The sequence below is a fragment of the Magnusiomyces paraingens genome (assembly GCF_902498895.1).
Source record: "Magnusiomyces paraingens strain CBS 517.90 genome assembly, contig: contig4, whole genome shotgun sequence".
NCBI lineage: Eukaryota > Fungi > Ascomycota > Dipodascomycetes > Dipodascales > Dipodascaceae > Magnusiomyces > Magnusiomyces paraingens.
The window spans coordinates 1541951-1559765 of record NW_022474070.1 but is presented as its reverse complement, the minus strand read 5'-3'; the positions used below and the strand labels follow the sequence as shown (position 1 = coordinate 1559765).

The 17815-nt window shown below is 44.0% G+C and overlaps 7 protein-coding genes across 7 annotated transcripts; 4 read left to right on the top strand and 3 right to left on the bottom strand.

The window, feature by feature from the left end:
• Positions 1–947: 947 nt before the first annotated feature.
• On the top strand, positions 948–2714 carry SAPINGB_P005271 (uncharacterized protein; the record flags this gene model as incomplete). Its single annotated transcript, XM_031999985.1, has 1 exon — positions 948–2714. The coding sequence occupies one exon, from the start codon at positions 948–950 to the stop codon at positions 2712–2714; it is 1767 nt and encodes a 588-aa protein (XP_031855876.1).
• A 733-nt stretch (positions 2715–3447) lies between these two features.
• On the top strand, positions 3448–5556 carry SAPINGB_P005270 (uncharacterized protein; the record flags this gene model as incomplete). The annotated part of the gene is made up of 1 exon (XM_031999984.1): positions 3448–5556. The coding sequence occupies one exon, from the start codon at positions 3448–3450 to the stop codon at positions 5554–5556; it is 2109 nt and encodes a 702-aa protein (XP_031855875.1).
• Positions 5557–5575: 19 nt separating this feature from the next.
• SAPINGB_P005269 (uncharacterized protein) lies at positions 5576–6577 on the bottom strand (the record flags this gene model as incomplete). Its single annotated transcript, XM_031999983.1, has 1 exon — positions 5576–6577. One exon carries the CDS (start codon positions 6575–6577, stop codon positions 5576–5578), a length of 1002 nt encoding a protein of 333 aa, XP_031855874.1.
• A 234-nt stretch (positions 6578–6811) lies between these two features.
• SAPINGB_P005268 (uncharacterized protein) lies at positions 6812–8833 on the top strand (the record flags this gene model as incomplete). The annotated part of the gene is made up of 1 exon (XM_031999982.1): positions 6812–8833. One exon carries the CDS (start codon positions 6812–6814, stop codon positions 8831–8833), a length of 2022 nt encoding a protein of 673 aa, XP_031855873.1.
• Positions 8834–9776: 943 nt separating this feature from the next.
• SAPINGB_P005267 (uncharacterized protein) lies at positions 9777–11333 on the top strand (the record flags this gene model as incomplete). Its single annotated transcript, XM_031999981.1, has 1 exon — positions 9777–11333. One exon carries the CDS (start codon positions 9777–9779, stop codon positions 11331–11333), a length of 1557 nt encoding a protein of 518 aa, XP_031855872.1.
• Positions 11334–11350: 17 nt separating this feature from the next.
• SAPINGB_P005266 (uncharacterized protein) lies at positions 11351–13249 on the bottom strand (the record flags this gene model as incomplete). Its single annotated transcript, XM_031999980.1, has 1 exon — positions 11351–13249. The coding sequence occupies one exon, from the start codon at positions 13247–13249 to the stop codon at positions 11351–11353; it is 1899 nt and encodes a 632-aa protein (XP_031855871.1).
• A 714-nt stretch (positions 13250–13963) lies between these two features.
• Positions 13964–16618, bottom strand: SAPINGB_P005265 (uncharacterized protein; the record flags this gene model as incomplete). The annotated part of the gene is made up of 1 exon (XM_031999979.1): positions 13964–16618. The coding sequence occupies one exon, from the start codon at positions 16616–16618 to the stop codon at positions 13964–13966; it is 2655 nt and encodes an 884-aa protein (XP_031855870.1).
• Positions 16619–17815: the final 1197 nt, after the last annotated feature.

Genomic DNA, 17815 nt, shown 5'->3' with positions numbered 1-17815 from the left:
AAAGTTCTTTGTTAATATAAGTTGAATGATTGAGAATGGTCTTTACTGCAGACCCAATTAGGTCTTATATGATGTTATTAGAATATATTGATTCATATATATGATTTAATTAAAACTTTGTAAAGTTCTTTGTCAAAAAAAAAAAAAAAAATAAATAAATAAAATTTTATTTATTTAAATAAAATCTTTTTGAATATATTAAAGTCAACGGCATACATCAGCCGATTATTTCCAATGAGATCATAGAGATTGCTATTTATTATTATTATTATTATTATTATTATTATTATTATTATTATTATATTTGCTATTAATCTTTTTTTTTTTCTTTCTTTCTTTCAAAAGAAACTTCTTCTAAAAAAAAAACAAAAGGATTTTATTGTTGTTGTTGTTGTTGTTGCTGATAACGAAACTATTTGATTGAAATTTAGGTATTCTAACGGATTAAATAATTATAAATAAATAAATAAAATCATCAACGGCTTTCAAAAATTTTAATTATAATTAATTATATATATATAAATTAAATATACTTTTAAAAGTATATTTAAGTACCAAATGACGTTCTTATCTGTAAAAAAAAAAAAAGAAAAAAAAAAAAACCTTCTTTTTTTCTTCTTCTTCTTCTGGTTTATTCAAAACCCTTTATTTTAATCCTAACATTGTCAGTGATATATATATATGCAACTCTTATATTATTATTTTTATTATGCCACTAATAATAATTTACACTACTACTTCCATTTATGAAAGGCTAGGCAGTCTCTAAAGTGGAGTCAATTGAATATTCATGTTCAGATTTTTTTTTTTATATATTCATGCTGCTTTTTTTTTTTTTTTTTTTTTTTTTTTTGGCTTCTACTAAAACCATCATTCCCTTTCTTCATTCACCCTATTATTACTACACCAATTAAATAATTAAATAATTAAATATAAATAAAAATTAAATGGCAAAACAACAATCACCATCAACAATCACTCAAAAACCTTCTCGATGGCCTTTTATAGGTGCCGCAATCATTGCTGCTTTAGCCGCATTGACCACATTTGTTTTTACAACCTCCAGTCCTGATGGCTGCCCTCAGACCTCTCCAATGGCCCCACCCCACGGCGATTTGTCTGCGTTCCGCACACCCGAGTTCCGAAACTGGAGTTTGGCTGTATTACAAAGATCCGTGCGCGTGCGTACCGAGGCTTACGATGATGCCGGGCCTGTTGGTCTCGACCACCGGTGGGACGTGTTTTACGAGTTTGAACGCGTCCTTAAGGAATCTTTCCCTAATGTTCACCATACTCTTCTCCTCGAACACGTAAACACTCATTCTTTGGTTTACACGTGGAACGGCACAGTACCTGGATTAAAGCCTACTATCCTTATGGCCCACCAAGATGTTGTGCCCGTGTTTGACGACTCGCTCGATAAATGGACCCACCCACCATACGCTGCAGACTTTGATGGCACATACGTGTGGGGCCGCGGGGCTTCCGATGATAAGGGCTCGTTACTAGCAATTCTTGAAGCTGTTGAGATTTTGGTCAAACAGGGAATGCGTCCTAGACGTACAATTATTCTGGCTTTTGGGTTTGATGAGGAAATCTCTGGTCATTATAGTGCTGCCAAAATTGGAAAGTTTCTGGAAACTCGCTATGGACCAAACTCTGTGCACTCTATAATTGATGAAGGTGGTCTTGGTGTCATCAAACAACAAGGTGTCAAATTTGCACTACCTGGAGTCATTGAAAAGGGTATGTTTGATATCAAAGTCCAGCTTAACACTCCAGGTGGCCATTCATCCATGCCACCAGATCACACAGCCATTGGAATCATAAGCGAGCTGGCTGTCGTAATGGAGTCTACGCCATTCCAACCTGTCCTTACGCAGCATTCACCCGTGTATGCATATCTGCGATGCACAGCTGAATATGCGCCTGTGCCAGCAGCTTTCCGTGGTATAATCCAATGGCTGGCTAAACATACAACTTCGTCATGGTTAGTTCAAAAGGCTATTTTCCATGTACTCGGCAAGACCTCAGCAACAAAGTATATGGTGCAAACATCTCAGGCTATTGATTTAATGCAGGGAGGACTTAAGGTAAACGCGTTGCCTGAACAAGCTACGTTGGTGGCCAACTACAGAATCGACTTGGATAGTACTGTACAACAAACTCTTGACAAGGTAATTGCCAATGCCAAAACAGTGGCAACTAAGCATGGTCTTGGAGTTGCTGTTAATCACACGCTTGATGATGGTACAGTCAATTTCCAGCAAGTCATGAAGCCATCGGGCAATGGTAAGGGTAAGCGGCCTGGATTGGGACAAGTGGCAGGGTCTTTAGTAGTTTCCAACTTTGGAATTTCGCGGCCTGTGTCGCCTATTACACCTACTGTTGGAAGTGAAGCCTGGGAGACTCTGAGTGGGACGATCCGATATGTATTTGAAGAATTTGGAGGTGCAATTATGGACCCGACAAAGGAAAATCAGTATGATAAAGCAGTTGCTGAACAAGGTCCTGTAATTGTTGCTCCATCACTTATGGTTGCCAATACAGACACTGTACACTACTGGCGGCTGAGTGATAATATTTTCCGGTTTGCACCATACCGCTACGAGAGCGTTACGGCCAACAATATTCACACAGTGGATGAGCGTATAGCGCTAGATGTGCACATTGAAGCTGCTGCCTTTTACTATAGTTATATCTTAAATGTTTGAATTGAAAGCTATGAAATTTTAATTTTTTTTTTTTTTAAATTTTAATTTTTTTTATTTTTTGCCAGACCTAGATAGAATAGTTAGTGATAAGATAAAACATTTATATAAAATTTGGTTTAAAAAAAAAAAAAAGAATATAAAATAAAATAAAAAAAATAAAATAAAAAATTACTCACTTCTTGATTCCGCCACCGACAAGAGGGCCACCCTTGGAAGCCTTGGAGGCCATTTCCTTGCGAGCAGCAGCATCAGCCTTTTGCTTGGCCTTAAAGGCAGCATCGTCTTCGTCTTCAAATTCATTGTTTTTCTTCTTGGGAGCCTTAAGAGCTATATCAATAGTTAGAAATGTAAAAAAAAAAAAAAATTTTTTTTAAATGAAATGAAAATTATTACATACGCTTGAGTTTTCCGCCTTGACGTCCAGACATTTTTGATTATTGATTTGGTGGTGGTGGTGGTGGTGGTGATTTTAAAAGAATTTAAAAAAATTAAAAAAAAAAAAAATTTTAACTTTTTGGAGGTTTAGAAGTTGCTGAGCCGGGTAATCTTTTGGCCACAGTGGCATTTTTATTTTTTATTTTTATTTTTTATTTTATTTTTTATTTTTTTACTTCAGGCGGAGTTTCCAAAAACCCAAAAACGCTCATTTTTCGATATTTTTCACCACCACCACCATTACCAATAATAACAAACAAACAAACAAACCCAGCAAAAAAGACAAACCAATCGCACAATGGGCCTGCTCACAACCGCAGACAAAGACAAAATCAAGCGTGTCATTCCAAAGCCTTCAAATAAAATTGTCACTGTCGCTGTAGCTAGACTGTATATCGCCTACCCAGACCCTCAAACATGGACTTACACCGGACTGTCAGGCGCGCTGGCACTCGTCAATGACCTAGTTGGTAGCACTTTTTTCTTCAAGTTGGTTGACCTTGGATCATCTCGTGGTGTTCTATGGGACCAGGAACTTTACGTTGATTTCCAATATCATCAGGACCGTTCTTTTTTCCATTCTTTTGAACTTGAAGAGTGTTATGCAGGCTTTTTGTTTGCCGATGAGAGCGAGGCTGCTACCTTTTTCAAAAAAGTCCAACATAAGGAAAAGCACGCGAGCAAAGCTACCCTCAACAATAAAAATGCACTGGCTGCCACCAAAAGACCAAAGGAACAACTAGGCCCCGCTGCTGGAACTGGTCTACGTGGAGATACTTCGGGAAATCGCCAGCGTATCCATCTTAATAAAGGTGTCGAGTACTATGATGATGAACCTCCAGAGGAATGGCGCGCATTATACTCGGAACTCGCAGCTGCTGGCATTACAGAGGAAATGATTGCAGATAATAGAGAGTTTATCAAAAACTACATTCGCCAACAAGGTGGGCCCCTAGTCGGTCTCGAGCCACCCATCCCTCGCAAGACTAAGGAAAGAACATACCCGGCAGCAAATACCTACGAAGATTATGAGTCTTCAGTCCCCTCGTCTCCAGCTGAACCTACATCGTCATTCCGTAGAACTCGTGCTCCTCCCCCTCCACCACCATCAGGTGCTCCTGCTCCTTCTTCTGCTCCTGCTCCTGCTGTTTCTGCTTCTTCAATTGCAGAATCCGACTCGGACGAAACTCGCTCAAGTACTCCAGAAACCTCCATTAGACCCCCAACTTCAGGTCATAAGGTCCCACCCCCAATGCCATATATTGGGACCCACGTCCCTACCGTTGCTTCCCCCCAGACTCCTACCCCACCTCCAGCTGCTCCCTCCATGCCTACCTCGCCAATTGCATCTCCACCTCCTTCTCTTCCGTCTAGAACATCAAATGGCCCGCCTCTCCCGCCATTCCCTCCCCAGCATCCGGGTCTGGCTCCAGGACTCGCCGCAACTGATAGACCATTGCCTGCTCCACCATCTCTCCCCCCACGTATGCCCTTGGCTCCTGGCCAGGATTATACCCCACGGTTTGGATCCCCTGCCCAGTCTCCATATGCCCAGCAACCTCCTCCTAATCTTCCCCAGAGAGCAGTGGCCGGTACCGGTACTAGTGGTGCCGGTGCTGTCCCACCGCCTCCACCACCACCGCGTGCCGGAGGATCCACTGCTGCCCCGCCTCCACCACCTCCTCCACGCGCAGGCTCCACGGCTGTCCCGCCTCCTCCTCCTTCCCGTGCACCAATTGCCGTTCCAGCTTATCCCACATCCCCTCCACCACCACCTCGCGCTCCTCAACAGTATACCCCTCCGGTCAGTGCTCCTCAGCAATACACCCCTCCAGTCACTGCTCCTGTAGCCCCACCTCTTCCACCACCCTTACCTCAGACTGCAGCTCCAGCTATTCCTGTTGCACCTGCTGCGCCTGCTGCACCCGCCGCTGCGGCTCCTGCACCGCCGCCGCCACCTCCATTGCCATCATTCTCGGCCCCCTCTGCTGCACCCCCGGCTCCACCGCTCCCATCTTCAGGCCCTACATCTGCACCACCACCACCACCACCACCTTTGCCAGCCAGCACGCAATCGTCATTTGGTGCTCCTCCAGCGCCTCCACCACCTCCACCAGGAGGAATGCCTGCTGCTGCACCTCTACCAGCCGTCTCAGGAGATCGCGATGCTCTTCTTGCATCGATCCGTGGCGCCGGCATTGGCAGTCTACGAAAAGTCGACAAATCTGCACTTGACAAGCCGTCAGTTCTGCTCATGGAAGCCAAGGGCCAAGCACCTCCCCCAACCTCGTCAGCGGCTCCAGGTGGTCAACCCGCTTCTCTTGCTGATGCTCTTGCCCAAGCCCTCAACAAGCGCAAAAACAAGGTTGGTGGAAGTGACGACGAGGAAAGTGATGATGGATGGTAAATCTATAATAATAAATACATTATAATTGCAAGTTGGTTTGGATTTCAGAAAGATCAGTAGATGCTCCCGTCAAGGTGGTTATATCCTTAAGCTCAGTGACTATACCTTTTGCAGTTTCAACTGCCTCAGTCTCATCAGGCTGGTATGTTGAATACGCAACAAGATCGTCCACCAGCGCCACTATAGTCTTAAAATGAGCATAAAGCGTGTCGTAATCTGCAGGCTTTGTGTCCTTTTTGCGTAGAAGAAATAGAATAGACGTTTTGATTGCTTGTGGAATAAGTCCCAGAGCCTTTGCATACGAGGCCATAGTGTCCCGTGGGATTTCTTCTATGCTAAGCTTGGCTGTTTTGTTTGCAAGCGAGTCAAAGTCTTTGGCAACAGATTCGTCTAAAGGCGCATCTACAGGGCCATCCATAATAACAAAATCTGGGCCATCTTCCGAGTCGTAGCCCTCGTCTAGATTACCAGCTGCTGCGTCAGAAAGTTCTTCGGCGGCATCAGTAATCGTATCGCAGTAAAGTTTGGTCTTTTGCGCAAGAATACGGGACGGTGTAAGCGTCGTTGGAGAGGCAGCCAGTTGGTCACAAGCATACCATAACTCAGCCGTCGTCACAAGCCGCGCAGACGATGATTCAGGCTCCGTGCTTTGGGCCAGGACCCGGATCTCTGTGTAAAAAGCGTGCAAACTTGCAAAGTAGTTGGCCACAAGTCTTTTGAGCTCTGTAACTACTAGCTTTGCAAGTTTACTGTCCGCCGCAGAAACAGCAGCAGCCATGGGTGCCGCCATCTTGAGCGACTCTGCAAATAGCGGTGCTACAAGATCCGAACTGAAGGGTGGCTTACAAGCCACAGCAAGTTTGGTGGCATGGGCCTTAGAGAGCTTTGCAATATCTGCAATGGCAGCCAAAGGATCATCGAGTTCCGGTGGGTTTGTCTGAGTAGTTTTAATGGCAGCAGCAAAAGCACCGAGCAGACCTAGGCCGTCGGCGATTTGGTCGGGCAACGAGCGTCGGGACATCTTTGGGGAGGGCAGGCGGGTTTCGGGTGAAGTGATTGCGGTTGTGGTAGGGAAAAGTTTTTGGATTGAGGTTAGGGCTAAGAGGGGGAGGGAAACCTTCCAGCTGGCAATACGAGAGAGATTTTTTTACCAGCTCAACCGCCACTTGTTTTTAATACCAACCAACCATCTAACAAACAAAACCAAAACCAAAACCAAAACCAAAACCTAACTGAAAAAAATAAAAAAAAAATCATGGATGCACACTTGATTTCAACAGTCAACCGGCTCCAGGATGCGTTTGCCACGCTGGGTCCTATGTCGAACCCGATTGACTTGCCACAGATCACCGTGGTGGGCTCGCAATCGAGCGGCAAGTCGTCTGTTTTGGAAAACATTGTGGGTAGAGACTTTTTGCCTCGAGGCACAGGTATTGTGACGCGTCGGCCCTTAGTGTTACAACTGACAAACCGACGCGCCGGTGACAAGATGTCTGACGGGAGCGATGCACCTGCAGAAGAATGGGGCGAGTTTTTGCATTTGCCAGGCAAAAAATTCACAGACTTTGACGCCATTCGCAAGGAGATTGAGGCCGAGACTGAGAAAACCACGGGCCACAATGCCGGCATTTCACCCGTGCCCATTAACCTGCGAATCTTTTCTCCCAATGTATTGACCCTAACACTGGTAGATCTTCCTGGTCTGACTAAGGTGCCTGTGGGCGATCAACCACAAAACATTGAGCGGTTAATCCGCGACATGGTGCTCAAGTTTATTTCTAAGCCTAATGCTATCATTTTGTCTGTTACAGCCGCAAACACGGATTTGGCCAACTCGGACGGACTGAAGCTTGCACGAGAGGTGGACCCAGAGGGAACACGAACAATTGGTGTTTTGACCAAAATTGACTTGATGGACCAGGGCACTGACGTGGTGGACATTTTGGCTGGCCGTGTGATTCCGTTACGTTATGGATATGTGCCAGTCATTAACCGAGGCCAGAAGGATATCAATGGGAAAAAGAGTATCAAGGATGCCTTGGAGAATGAGCGCAAGTTCTTTGAAAACCACCCGTCATACCGTGCAAAGGCCCAATACTGTGGTACACCATTTCTTGCACGCAAACTCAATACCATTTTGCTTCACCATATCAAAACCACTTTACCTGACATTAAGGCCCGCATTCATTCGACTCTTACAAAGTATCAGGCCGAGTTGCAGCAGCTGGGTGGTGATGATTTGCTCGGGTCACCATCCAACATTGTTTTGAATGTCATTACGGAGCTCACAAACGAGTATCGCACGATTCTCGATGGTAACTCACAGGACCTTAGCACAACAGAACTTTCTGGAGGTGCTCGTATCAGCTTTGTGTTTCACGAGCTTTACACCAGTGGAATCAAGGCTATTGACCCGTTCGACCAGGTCAAGGATGTGGATATTCGTACAATTCTTTACAATTCATCTGGATCTTCTCCAGCGTTATTTGTTGGCGGCGAGGCTTTTGAAGTGATTGTTAAACAGCAGATTAAGCGTTTTGAGGAGCCCTCGCTTAAATGTGTGTCTCTTGTGTTTGACGAACTGGTACGGATTGTCAACCAGATTTTGCAAAAGAGCGTGTTTAAGCGGTATCCGACACTCAAAGATGAGCTCTTCAGCGCAATTGTTGCATTCCTAAGATCAAGACTTTCCCCGACTAACGCTCTTGTTACGGACATTGTATCAATGGAAGCAGCCTACATCAACACGGCCCACCCCAACTTTATGAATGGAACAACAGCCATGGCGATTGTACAAGAACGCCTCCACCCAACGCCACCTGTTCGTGTAGACCCCAAGACAGGCAAGCCATTAAAGAGCCCTGAGCCAGAGCCAGTGCACATTGACGACGACAAGGGCGGGTTTTTCAATTCGTTTTTTGCGTCCAAGAGCAAAAAGAAGCTTGCTGCCATGGAACCTCCACCAGCAGTTCTTAAGGCGTCGCCGGCTCAGTCGGAGCGCGAGACTATGGAGACAGAAGTGATCAAGCTGTTGATTTCATCATACTTTAACATTATCAAGAGCACAATGACTGACTTGGTTCCCAAAGCCGTGATGCTGAATTTGGTACGTCAGTCGCGTGAAGAAATCCAAACCAAACTTCTTGAGCAGCTGTACCGACCAGAACGCATCCCGGACCTGCTGAAAGAAAGTGAGTTTACAGTGCAACGACGCAGAGAGTGCTCGCGTATGGTGGCCAGTTTGCAAAAGGCGGCTGAAATCGTTGCCAGTGTGTAAGCTGTGAGGCAGCTGAGCCTTGCGTTAAAGATGTGTGGAGAAAAAAAAATTCCTATATAAGAATTTACAGGCGCATCAACTTTGTTTTTTTTTTTTTTTTTTTTTTTTTATCTTTTATTTTTTTTTATTTTTTTTCTTATTTTTCTTATTTTTCTCATATATATATTCTTAAAGGTTTATATATAAACTCATTTATAATTCTTATTCATTCCTCATACATCAATACCTTGTTTTTAATATGAAAGACGTGATAATATTGTGCATAGTACTGGTAGTGGTGGCCGTGATTTTGTGGGTTGTTTGGTCCATCGTGAAAAGCATTATGGAACAGACAAACAGATACCTTGAAGAAAAACAGATCCAAGTATCGTCGACCCGGGCTTCTTTCTCAGTCAACGCAGTACCACGCGAACAGATCGTGGACATGGCACAGAGGATGACCGAACGGGCGTGGCGGAACTCGGTATCAGTGGACTCAAATGACCTGCCGCTGGCCCCAGAAAAAGTCCCCCGAATGATGCGATTAAAAGAGTGGCAAGACCGGAAACGAAAGGTGTATGCTGGAACCGCCACACAAGCCGCCAATGAGGGCTTCTATAGAACGGACTCGGCACTTAGTGAACAATAACGGAACTAAAGACGGGTCAAAGAATTGACCCGACCGGCTGGTAGCTGCCAAGCGAGGTGGAGACGAGGCAGTGAATGCCGTATAATAGACGTATCATAGACGTATTATAAGCTTTCCGTATACATTTAGCAACCAAAATGTAAAAATAAAAAATAAAAACTAAAAGCCATCAAAAGGACTCAGCCATTTCACGTCACCTTATAAAAAGTTTAAAATCTCCTGTTTTAAACCTACCAAAATCAAATCTTGCTATCAATTGAACAGTCAATCAATCAAATAATAATATCAATAAAATAATAACATCAATAAAAAAAAATGGGCTTTGGATCATTTATCAAAAACCAATTCTATTCAACAGACTTGATCTCCGCCCAAGAACCAGTCGGGGCCAACCAGCCTCCAACTCGACGCCAAATCTACGTCAATAGACTTAACAAGGGTGTCAATCTGGGTGGCATGTTTGTACTTGAAAAGTGGATTGCTCCTCACATGTTTCCAGAAGGCGAAGATAATGGCAAAACTGCAGAGTTCGATGCCATTCAAGCAGCCCTCAAAAAGTTTTCCGGAGATGCTAACAAGGTCCGCGAAATGTGGGAGACCCACTGGTCCACGTGGATTTCTGACGACGATTGGGCATGGCTAGCCAGCGTTGGCGTTACTTCTGTCCGTTTGCCCATCGGGTACTGGAACGTTGACGCATGCTCATTCATCGGGTCCACTGACTTTGACGGACTCGACCAAATTTACCACAATTCCTGGGACTTTATCCAAAAGTATGTTTTGGAAAAGGCTATTGCTCATAATATCGGTGTTCTTATCGATGTCCATGCGGTACCGGGGGGTGCAAATTCGGCTGATCATTCAGGTATCAGTACGGCCCAGGGTGCTCTCTGGGAGTCAAACAAGTGCCAGGTTAAGACTTTGCGTGTGCTGCAATACCTGGCTGAAGCTGTTAAGGCTTATGAAAATGTCGTGGGCATCCAGGTCCTCAACGAAGCGCCATTTGCCGATGACTGGGAGACCCAGCGCAGCTTTTACCTCAAAGCATTACATGTCGTTCGCGAAATTAATACAGAGATTCCAGTCATTATTTCCGATGGCTGGGATTTGCCCTCGTGGATCGACTGGGTAAAGAAATGTGACTCAGATGCTGGAACGCCTGTAGGTCTTATTCTTGACGAGCACGTTTACCGCACCTTTTCAGACAAGGACCGCAACACTGCTCCACGCCAATTAATTGACGAAATTGAAAAGGCACTACCCAATTCATGTGCACAAGACGTTGATGTCCAGGTCGGCGAGTTTTCCTGCGTCATGGACGGCCATTCTTGGGAACTCAACAATAGCGGCACTTCGCGAGAAGACCTAGTACACGAGTTTGGCAATCGCCAATGTGCACTCTTCAACCAAAAGGCTGCGGCTTATTACTTCTGGACATACAAATTCCGCTATGGTTCTGGCGGTGAGTGGGGGTTCCGCGAAATGCAAGAAAAGGGGTGCTTGTCCACCGGATTTGCCTCTAACAAATTCCCCAGCGACCGGGCCCCGGACGACAACTACTACGCAGAACAGTACCATCATGCGGCCCAACAGGCTATTGGTAATCACACAAACTACTGGAACTCCCAGGACGGCAACCGTGACTGGCAGCACTGGCGTTTCGAGGACGGTTTCCGTGTGGGCTGGCTCGATGCCCAGGAATTTGACAAGTTCAACCACTCAGAAATCGGCCGTCGCGCCGCTTGGAAGGCCGCCCGCACCGACCAGCACGCAGCAGAAAAGGGAGGTAGTGATTTGCTCTGGGTCTTTGGTCAAGCATTTGACCAGGGCGTGGCTTCATTCCTCGAGGCCCGCAACAGAGCCTTTAATTGATTTATATAGTATAGCTTTTACAATTTAACTTTTCCACTGCTAATGGCCTCCCATTTAGCATCGTCTAATTTTACATATGTATCCCCGTCCAGCCAGTAGATATCGGTGCCTGGGAACTTTTGCTCGCGGTACTTGCCCTTTTGGACCTTGTTATTTCCCGTGCGAGCAATTGCCGGTACAAACTGAATGAACACAGGTACTGCGTAGCGTGGAAGCCGCGCCAACAAAAATTGCGCAAACTTCCCGAGGTCTGCAACTGACTCACCTTCAATCACTGCAAACCCAGCCCGGCCCTCGTGCTGTGGGACTCGGACTCCAACAACAATGGCCTGGGAAATGCCCTCATAAGCACACACCACGGCCTCTACCTCGCCCGTAGCTACATTCTCACTCTTCCACCGGAACGTATCGCCAAGTCGGTCCACAAAGTAAAGCAGCCCGTGCGAGTCTTTGCGTAATAAATCGCCTGATCGCACCCAAGCGTCGCCCTTTCGAAATACGTCACGTAAAATCTTATTCTCCGTAGCCGCTTTATCGCCGTGATAACCTTGGAACGTTTCGTGCGCCTTTTTCGGGTTCTTAATACGACACAAAAGCTCTCCAGCTTCGCCTGTTGAGGGCGACCGACAAAGCCCAGTCATTGGGTCCCTCCAAAGCTCGTTTTCGCCATCGACCTTGGCCAGTGCATGGGTATACTCCAGCATCAGCCACGAAACAAGAGCTCCGTACCGGCCCACTGCACCCACGCCGAACGCGCCGCGCTGGTAATTGGTGGTTGCAAGAGGACCTTCAGTCGAAGCAAAAAATTCAGCTACAACTGGGATCCCAAACCGCTCTTTAAATCGCTCCCAAACGTCCGGCCGCATCCCGTTACCAGAAGCCACGCGCACCTTGTGCGAGCGTTCGTGTGGAGACACAGGCCCGTTCAACAAGTATCGCCCGGTCTCGCCCACATACTGTATATACGTGGCATCTGTTATTTTAACTTGGGTCCAAAACGTGGTAGTGGAAAATTTATGGCCCAACGCCACGGCTGCACCTTTATTGTATGCAGCTAACACTCCAAGTACCGAAGCCGTAGAGTGGTACAAGGGCATAGCCGTGTATACCGTATCGGCTGAAGTAACTCCGGTGGCTGTAGCAAATACAGCAGACCCGTCCTTGGCCTTGCGCCACGACATGATGGCTGCTTTTGGCAGCCCCGTGGTACCTGAAGTGTAAATGTAGCATGCCGTATCCCAGGGCTTGTGTTCCGGGTGTCGGGCCTCATCAGGAGCACGGAGAGGTTCTGCTTGGGCAACTTGAGTCTTGAAATCATTGTCCATGTAAACCACAGGTGCAAGAGCTTCCAGGTCTTTACGCACTGGATCAACCTTATCGCTGACTGCTGGATCCACAAGCACAAGTTTAGGCGATGCAGTTTTAATGCAGTGCACCAGCCCATTCCCAGTCAAGTTATAATTGATGAAAGCAGGTGTAGCTCCCAAAGACCACACGGCAAACCAAACAAACATAAACTCCGGGCAGTTCATGCAATCGAGAGCTACGGTGTGCGAAGAGTTGACGCCATTGTTGGCCAGCACTCTTGCATATTTGAGAACCCGAGTGTAAAGTTGCTGGAATGTAAAAGTTTCAATTTCAAATGCGGCCTCAAGTTCCGCAGCAGTGGCTCCAGCTGGTACCGGCTTGACTTGTCGCGGGAAGACGAGCGCGCGGCGGGTTGGTGCTGACTGAGCAAGTCTTTCTATGACGTAGAAGAAGTTAATGCGGCCACGGAACCGATCAACAAGTAATGAAACTGCGCCAGAAAGCACGCGTGCCGCAGTATCGAGGTCTTCAAGAAACAGAGTCCTGGCTTCAAGATAGGTAGCTGCAAGAGCAGCAATAGCCAGAGTTTGAAGTTTATAGGGAGGCATTTGGAATGGACGAAGATGGGTGATTTGGTGTGAAGTTGGTAGGAAGGGTTTTATTTATGCCTAAAAGAAATGTATGCGGGAAATATTACCGCATCTGATAGGGGGTGGGTGGTAGTGTTTACTGCCGAGGTACAAGGGCATTGAGTCAACAAATCATCACAAAATGAAATAGAACTTATTATAAGCTTAGATTTATTAAAATATCAATTTAAAAACTCAGTATTCAGCCAAAATTTATAATTTCATTTTTGATGGAGTATCTAATCATGTTTTCATAGATTAAATTTTCACGTAACCGGACTCCGTGGCCAAGCTGGTGAAGGCGCACGACTGTTAATCGTGAGATCGTGAGTTCAATCCTCACCGGGGTCGATATTTTTTTATAATTTTTTTTGCCAATTAATTTTAAAAAGTATTCATTTATTTAACTTTATCTCATTTTAGAAACAGAATTCCCATTTAGGTAAACATCTTAACTTGTATTAATTAATATAATCTCAAAGTCTCAATCTAAAGTTTAAAGCTTTTTGCTCAATTGCATTCATCGTTCATCAGTTCTTTTTAATCAAACGTCTTACCAAACAAGGAACCCCTAATTTTATGTAAATCCATTTAAGAAAAAAAAAATTAATTCATTTCTAATAAAATTTTTAAAAAAAAAAAATAATAATACAAATTACAAAAAATAAATCCAATCAAATCAGAAAAACTAAATTACCATGTAAAAGCCTCCTCGTAATACTCTAGTCGCCCATTTTCAACCAAGTCGTAGTGTACACACGTCGCCCTCCTTAGCGTGTCCATCATGCGCGCAGGACCGCATCCAACAACACACACGCTGCCCGAACTGTTGCGAAAGAACTCTTGTACCGTTTCCATCAGATTTGGTCGTCCCCCCTCAATGACATGACTCATCCAAGATTGAGCAGGAACAATTTCTTCAACATTAATGCTATGAGGAGCTGTCTTCTGGTCAGCCGTGCTAGCGCTCTGAGCTAGAATTGCACTCGTGCGTTTGCCAGGAGTGTAGCTATACCGATATCCAGGCTGGTATGGCAGTGGCGTCGACGACTTGACTGGTGTTTGTGCGGCCGTGTTGATGGCAGTGTTTGTAGACGCTGTATTGTGTTTTGTTGACTGGTCTTCCTCTGTAATTGGTGTTTGTGCATAATATAAACTGCCATTTTTGCTGTTATGGCGTAAATGATGATGGTGGTGCGTCGAGTAATCCGTCCAATCTACCATCTCGTTTCCGTCAATATTCTCCATCCGCTGGTCCAAGTCTACTCGGATGCTGTTTTGACTTAAACTCTTGATGTGCTTACGGAATGACATCTTGCGCCGCATGCCAGGCTCGCCAGTCTCTGAATAGCGCTTCGTGTTTCCTTCGCCCACAAGATACATTTGGTCTGTTTCGTAAGAGTGTCTGGGGAACGATGGAGGAGGATCCATAATCACTGACTTGTCGAGTTCGGTCATTGCAACTCCATCCTCTATGACTGTGTCTTCCTTGGTCTTGGGAGCCGTGCCTCCCCTAGTCACGTAAAGTTTTATTTTAGCCTTGCCTGTTTCCGAAAGCCACTGCAGCCGTTCGTCAATCCAAGTTAACTCTTCAACAGAACTGACAGTCCAAAGTAGAACAATTTCATGATATTGTGGACTGAGAGCCAAGTATTCAGCATATGGGATAATACCAGTAATGCCAATACCACCGGCAACTAAAAGCACACTGTCAAACCGTTCAACAGGACAGTGAACACCATAAGGGCCCTCAATCAAAACACTCATTTCAATTTTCTCACCAGAATTAGCACCAAGCTCCAGCATATGGTCATACAACCGTTTGGTGATGCCTCCACGGGCCTTACACAGCAGCTGGAACGATTCACCATCAGAAGACGGGCCAACCGCACTAAATGGGTGCGACTCAAAAATGTTCATGCGGTTAAAATGGATATACACATATTGACCAGGGGCAAAGGGCCAGTGAATCGGAGTGCGGACACGCACATTGATGACATCGCTAGGAAGCAGCGACAGTGACGCTTTGGTGAGACGTTTTGAGCCCTCAATCGGTTTGAGAAACAGTGATGTGTTTGAGAACAAAATTCTTCCGATACGGAACATAATGTCACCCAGAATCATGGCGAGCGAAACATAAATGGTTTGCTTGTATCCCACATGATTGAGATGAAACAGGATACAAATATAAGACGCCACAGCACCCACAATGTGCACAAACAGAAACAGTTCGTAGTACTTGACGCGGAAAAAACCAAGGAGAATCATGAGGGTCCAAAGAACCAAAGCGGTAACACCAAGGCGAAAGAGCATGGTGGGATAGTAAATAAGACGCAAGGGGGCATGGAAGCTCAACATCATTTCGTGCTTTGAAGCCGCATGGATAATTGCCAGTAGTACAGTCACGCGAGAAATAGCGCGATGGTAGGCGTTAAAAGTGGCAAAGGACCAGCCAGAAATCCATATAAGGAAACTGTTGCGAAGTGCAAAGAGCGTAAGAAGTGGGATCTGAATGGATGCAAGGATGCCAGCCCTGTTGGAAACATTCAGGACCAGTTCGGAGTAATGTGTTGCCCAAAGCGGGTTGTTGTGCTGGAACTTGTACCCGGTGCACATAAAGATGAGCGTCATAAGGGTGTAAAAAGAAATGACGATTGATTCAAACCGAGTCGGGAAAAAGATTGGAATAAAGTCAAAGAGATAGTACCGGTCAATGTGTCTGTGACCAAAAGCAGCAGGAATGGAGATGTGCTTGTGGTAGTTTCTAGTGATCCAACCTGGACGGCCCATAGATTGAGACTTAGGTGCAAACGTGACAGATATGTAGCGTATAAAGCGGTACAATCCAGACATACCTATGATAAAGACCCAGATCATAACAAGTACGGAGCCTTGCCATGTACCGACATCGCGGTTATGGAGATTGTAGTAGATGGAGGTGTAAGTTTCACGGATAGCCGTGCGGTCTCCCACAATAGGCTGGGTGAAAACGTCTGTGTATTTAGTAGAGGCATTGAGTTGGACCGTGGACTTTTGGGAGAGATAGGTTAAAGAACGTTTGTAAATATCGTCCGAAGAGAAATTTTCTGGGGAATGACATCGTTTGTTAAGTACAAAGTCCCATGCCTTGTCAATCTGACTGGTTTTTGAGAGATTATCATTAAGGCATTGGACCACAGAAGAAAGGAAGTTTTGGTTTGTGCATAGACACTCGTGTTCTTGCGAAGTGCAATTGTCAAAGTTTCTACCGGCAATGACTTCGCAAGTATTTCCAACAATCCACGAGTTAGGCCACATGGCTACTGCTTGGGATGCCAACAAACCAATTAGAACAAAAAGAATCTTCATTTTTTTTTAAAAAAAAAAACTTGAAAATGAGATTCACAAAAGAGAGGAAATTTTTGAGATAGGAATCAGGGAAATTTTTGGTTTTATATAATTTTGAATATATGGTTTTTAAAAAAAAGTTTTTCTTTTTTTTACTTTCTTGTTTGTTGAAAAATAAATGAATATTTGATTACCGTTTTTTTATAGACATTTCATGCAAACAAGGTAATTTACTTTGTGAAAAGGTTTTATTTCTTTTAAAACAACCTGGAGCTTAAACTAGTTATGGTATATGGTATTTGGTTTTTTTTTTAAAAAAATGTGTTTTTTTATGCCCTCTACACATACAAGTCTCAGATTTTTTTGTGGTCATTGAATGGTAGAAATAATTTGCAAAAAAAAAAAAACATTCCAAAACAGGTAACTTAGTGATAAACCGGGAAATAGATAAAAAAATAATCAATCTGATAACTCACGTCTATATTTTTTAAAGGACTTCAAAATATTTGAGTGATAAAAGACAAAAAAAAAAGAAATAAGAGTATCATGCAAATAATATTAAGATGAGCATTGCGGAGCATAATGGCATAATGAGGCAGGAGAACAGTAACAAGTTGAAATTATTCAAAGCCATTTAGAGTTAGTATGTTAATCTTTCAATTATATTTCATTTATTTTTTTTACTTTTTTTACTTTTTTTAGAATTAAAATATCATTTACTTCAGGTTTGTTGTTATTTTGATTATAGTTTTTTATTTTTTTTATTCATTTATTTCGTATTATTGTTCCGACAAAGTCCGTATTAGGGGAAGTATTTAGCTTGTAGGTCGATCACAAAACTCATTTGAGCTTAACAAAACCTCAAATATAATTAATTTTAAAAAGAAAAAAAAAAAATTCGGCAAATATATTAGAAAAGATACTTTAAACCATTTTGACATTGTTTCAATATGGAATCAAGCATATGCATGTGGAAAACCGTTTAATCGCAGAAAACACACAGGCGTATGGATACTAATACCCATTGTTTTTTCATACTGAACAAGAGAAGCGAAATTAAAGGCCTATTAAACATTGTCTTGTATTATTTATTATTTATATACGGCATTATACGAAATCTAAGGATATTTATATTATTTTAATGATTATCAATATTTACAAAGCACACTGGAGTATTTTTTTTATCAATTTATTTTTCTATTACTCTTTTTGCCATCA